We start from the raw sequence: 3,671 nt of genomic DNA on the forward strand, positions 1-3,671 counted from the left end.
TATCATCTGTTTTCTTACTTAACTAGCATTTGGAACAGTTTCTGTTGTTTTTCAACCATGACTTTTATTGTGTAACATTTGCAAGTCTATTAAATAACTTCCACATGCCACTGTCAGTGTTCATATGTAACAGTATACAGATGCTTTATTTTGTGTATGGCAACTCTGTTTACAACTGTTTTTTGAAAAACTAGTTCTTGATTAAATATCCAAAGGTTTTAGAAACTTCCCACACTCTTTGTTTATAACATAAAATTTTGTAGTGGTTTCTAATCAGCATTCTTTTCCTTTGAACAACAAGTGTTCATCAGCCAAAATTGGCTTCAGTTTTGAGCATATGTGACCCATGACTTTAATTCCTTATTTTTTATATAATTTTTTTGTTGTTTTTTGTCAATTTACTTATTTATTCAGAATGGGTGGGTCAAAGTACACGTCATGACCTCTTTACAGAATTACCTTCAAAATACAATTAAACTACTTTGTTATTAATGTAAATCAATAAATCTGGCACCAAAATGTAGTTTATAATTCAACTTTTAATGTTATGCAAGTTTTATTTTTTTAATTTCAAAAGGAAATATTTAAATAAATTTTTAATCTTCACTTGCTCATTTTTGAATTCTGTAGAACGTCCTGCTTTCAAAAATTATCTCTGACATTTGCTATTGAATTATTTGTAACTAGCAGAAAATAAAGATTTCAATTTACTGACAGCTATGGGGCTTCAAGCCCATGGATTAAACAGATCTGAATATTTTAATGATGTTTTCTTTACTTACCATTGTTGGAGCTCTGCTTGACCAGGTATAAGAATTGTTTAAGCCTGTTCTAGCTTAGTTAGAAAATCAGATGAATTATATTAGTTTTAGGACATTTTATTTTATATGGAAGTCAGTATTTTGTATTCTAAGTTGCATGTTTGAATTTATATATATATATATATATATATAAAAAAAAAAAAAAAATTCTGAGACCACATTTACATTACTATTATATCTGTGCAAGAGCTTGAAGAAAGACGAGTCGCTAGTCTAATTTTTTTTGGATTTTATATATATTTTTTATTTATTGTTATGAAAGTAACTAAAACATAACAATTAAAAACTTATTACATTAAATAAAGAAACTTAAATGATATTAAATAAAGTACTTGTGATCAATGATAGTAAGCACCAAGTATCAGTGCAGTTGTATAATTGAAGATGAGTATACTGGTAACTGTATCCATTTACAAAAATTTTCGGGCATAAGTAGCTATCACCATGTTATGAGAGGATCTAAATGTAGCTGCATCAAAAGAAGTAGAAGTCTACTAGTTACCAGTAGTAAGAAGTACTTGTTGCTATTTTTTTTCATATTTAACTAGCTGTACATTTACTCGTAATCTGAAAAATGCATCTTTTAAAGCCATTTGATACACAACAGTTTTGTTAACAGGTACCTTTGTGGCATCAGCGATCAAAGAGTGCAGAGAACCACTTAACTGTTTGGGTAAGTGCAAAAATTTTCAAAAAAATATGCAGCCAATTATTTGTTTTAGAAACTTTTAACAGATTGAAAATGAAAAATGTAATGCCTTAGGGTTATTGAGAAAATTATGGATACTTTTCTCTAGATTTATAAGTGATTCCTTCTTTTTTCACACTTTCTTAACAAGCTTAAATATGTAAAATATGTGCAAAAGTATAAGTGCAATTGCATGAAAGCTATCATCAAATTTAAGCAGTAATAATTTAGACATTCCATATAAAGAAATACATATCTTGACCTTGCGATAAGCACGAGTAAATGAGGCTAAATGTATCCCTGTGTGTACTAATATCCACAGTTAAATTAATAGTCTAAGATATAGTACTTGTGGAAAGGGGATTAGAAGCTAATTTAGTTGATTTTAAATATGGTAACCAGAGAAACCACTTTTAAAAAATATTCTTTTTTTCTTTTTTTTCTTTCTTTTTTGTAAGACCTATTTATTCTCAGGGTAACTTGATTATCCAATACTTCAAGTGCTGCCGTTATCACTTAAGTAAATATTTATTGGAAAATTGATTATGCTCATTCTCATGATATAGTTTACAGAAATAATATTTGATCAATTTTTGTACCACTACAAGACCCAGACTTCTTATTGTTTTAAATATATTGCCAAAATTAAAATAAAGATCAGTGTTTAAGAAATATATAGAAATCTGAAAATACAATATAAACATAAAGATGAAACTTCAAAGGCTTTTAATTTTTTGATTTTGTTAGTTTTCATTAACTCTCTCAACATAGACTCAGTCACTTTGACTGACCACGTGACCTTTTTTGTACTTTTTTAAAGTCTTTATAGATTTAATACTTTTAACTTTCAATATAGTGTGTATATTTTCACAAAATTTGGCAGTCTTTCAGTTAATATTATAAGTCTTTCACATACAAAAAATCATGTTTTTTAATGAAGTATTTTTAATAAAATAAAGATTTGTCCATGAAAATATCGAGTTTCTTTATAATAGTCTGTATGCAAAGTAATTTTCATGTTAAAATTAAAAATACATTTCCTCATATCCAAAATCTCAAATTTCCTTTGTGTAATCCCTAAAACCTCCTAAATGCATTTCAAACATTTTTTTTGAGTAAAACTTTATAGTTTATCTGTTATTTTCTCTACCCTATTTCAAAACAGGATCGGTCAGTTTGACTGACGTTGTAACCTCAAAAATCGAAATAAGCCTAAATTTTCTTTTTTCTCTCTAGAATGACTTCAGATTGTATCATAAAACTACATTTGTTTATCCTAAGTTGCTCTAAGTTCGTAACAGTATACATTTATTAATAATTAAATTTTATTGTTTTATTGCCCTTTGAACCTGTCAAACTACTATCCACACCATTATAAGTTGTAAATCACTTCTGTTAACAAATTACATTACCCACGAGCTGCTTGCATGTGTTCTTTGTGAAACATTTTTATTATAATACTATTATTATTTCTATTATCTGATCTTAACAAACCTAAAAGGATCCCTATTTTTACATTTTAATTACTTTTATAATTATACATAAAGAATAAATATGAAAAACAAGAAATAAAATATTTAACCAATCTTCTTTTTTCTTGCTGTCAGTTTTCGAAGAGAGTTAACCCTAATTTTTTATACTATAGATAGTAATGTACATAATAATTTTTATTTAATTAAATTATGTACTAAAGAATATAGACTAATAACATACAAAAAAATAGAAAAATTCACTTACCTCTTAAAATTTCCCTGGCTTTCTAACTATGCGACAAGAGCCGTTACAAATTCATTCAAGCTAGTCATTAACTTTTCCACAAGAACGATTGGTACTCTAAGTGAAACATACATCTAACTATTCAGAACAGATGAAAACCTTGACTTCCTATTGGTTATAGGAAATATATAATGAAACATAAGAGAGAACTATCAATGAATTCTGAAAGAGAGGGTGTGGCAAAAGGGGTCTGATTTTCTGTTCGATAACTCTGTAACCAAACAAAATTGAAGGCTATAAAACTTATGCTTTGTCTGAGCAATAACGATTTTATAGAGAGTAATTTACGTTTAATTTTGTACTTTTTCGAGGGGTTGGGGATAAAATAGGGATGATGACATGCTAAGAGAAAGTAGTGTCACTTAGGGTCACACTAGAGGAAGTTC

At 27.9% G+C, this 3,671-nt stretch overlaps 1 protein-coding gene across 7 annotated transcripts in view; it reads left to right on the forward strand.

Annotated features, from left to right (window-relative positions):
- The window catches only part of LOC106458005 (protein N-terminal glutamine amidohydrolase-like), a 22,318-nt gene that overhangs the window by 8,939 nt on the left and 9,708 nt on the right, over window positions 1-3,671 (forward strand). For all 7 annotated transcript variants that reach the window (XM_022384122.1, XM_013917452.2, XM_013917453.2 and 4 more), the window contains exon 4: window positions 1,441-1,494. In XM_022384122.1, coding sequence (XP_022239830.1) covers window positions 1,441-1,494 — 54 coding nt within the window. The remainder of the gene's footprint in view (window positions 1-1,440; window positions 1,495-3,671) is intronic.

The sequence above is a fragment of the Limulus polyphemus genome, unplaced genomic scaffold (assembly GCF_000517525.1).
Source record: "Limulus polyphemus unplaced genomic scaffold, Limulus_polyphemus-2.1.2 Scaffold403, whole genome shotgun sequence".
In the NCBI taxonomy this organism is placed as follows: Eukaryota; Metazoa; Arthropoda; class Merostomata; order Xiphosura; family Limulidae; genus Limulus; species Limulus polyphemus.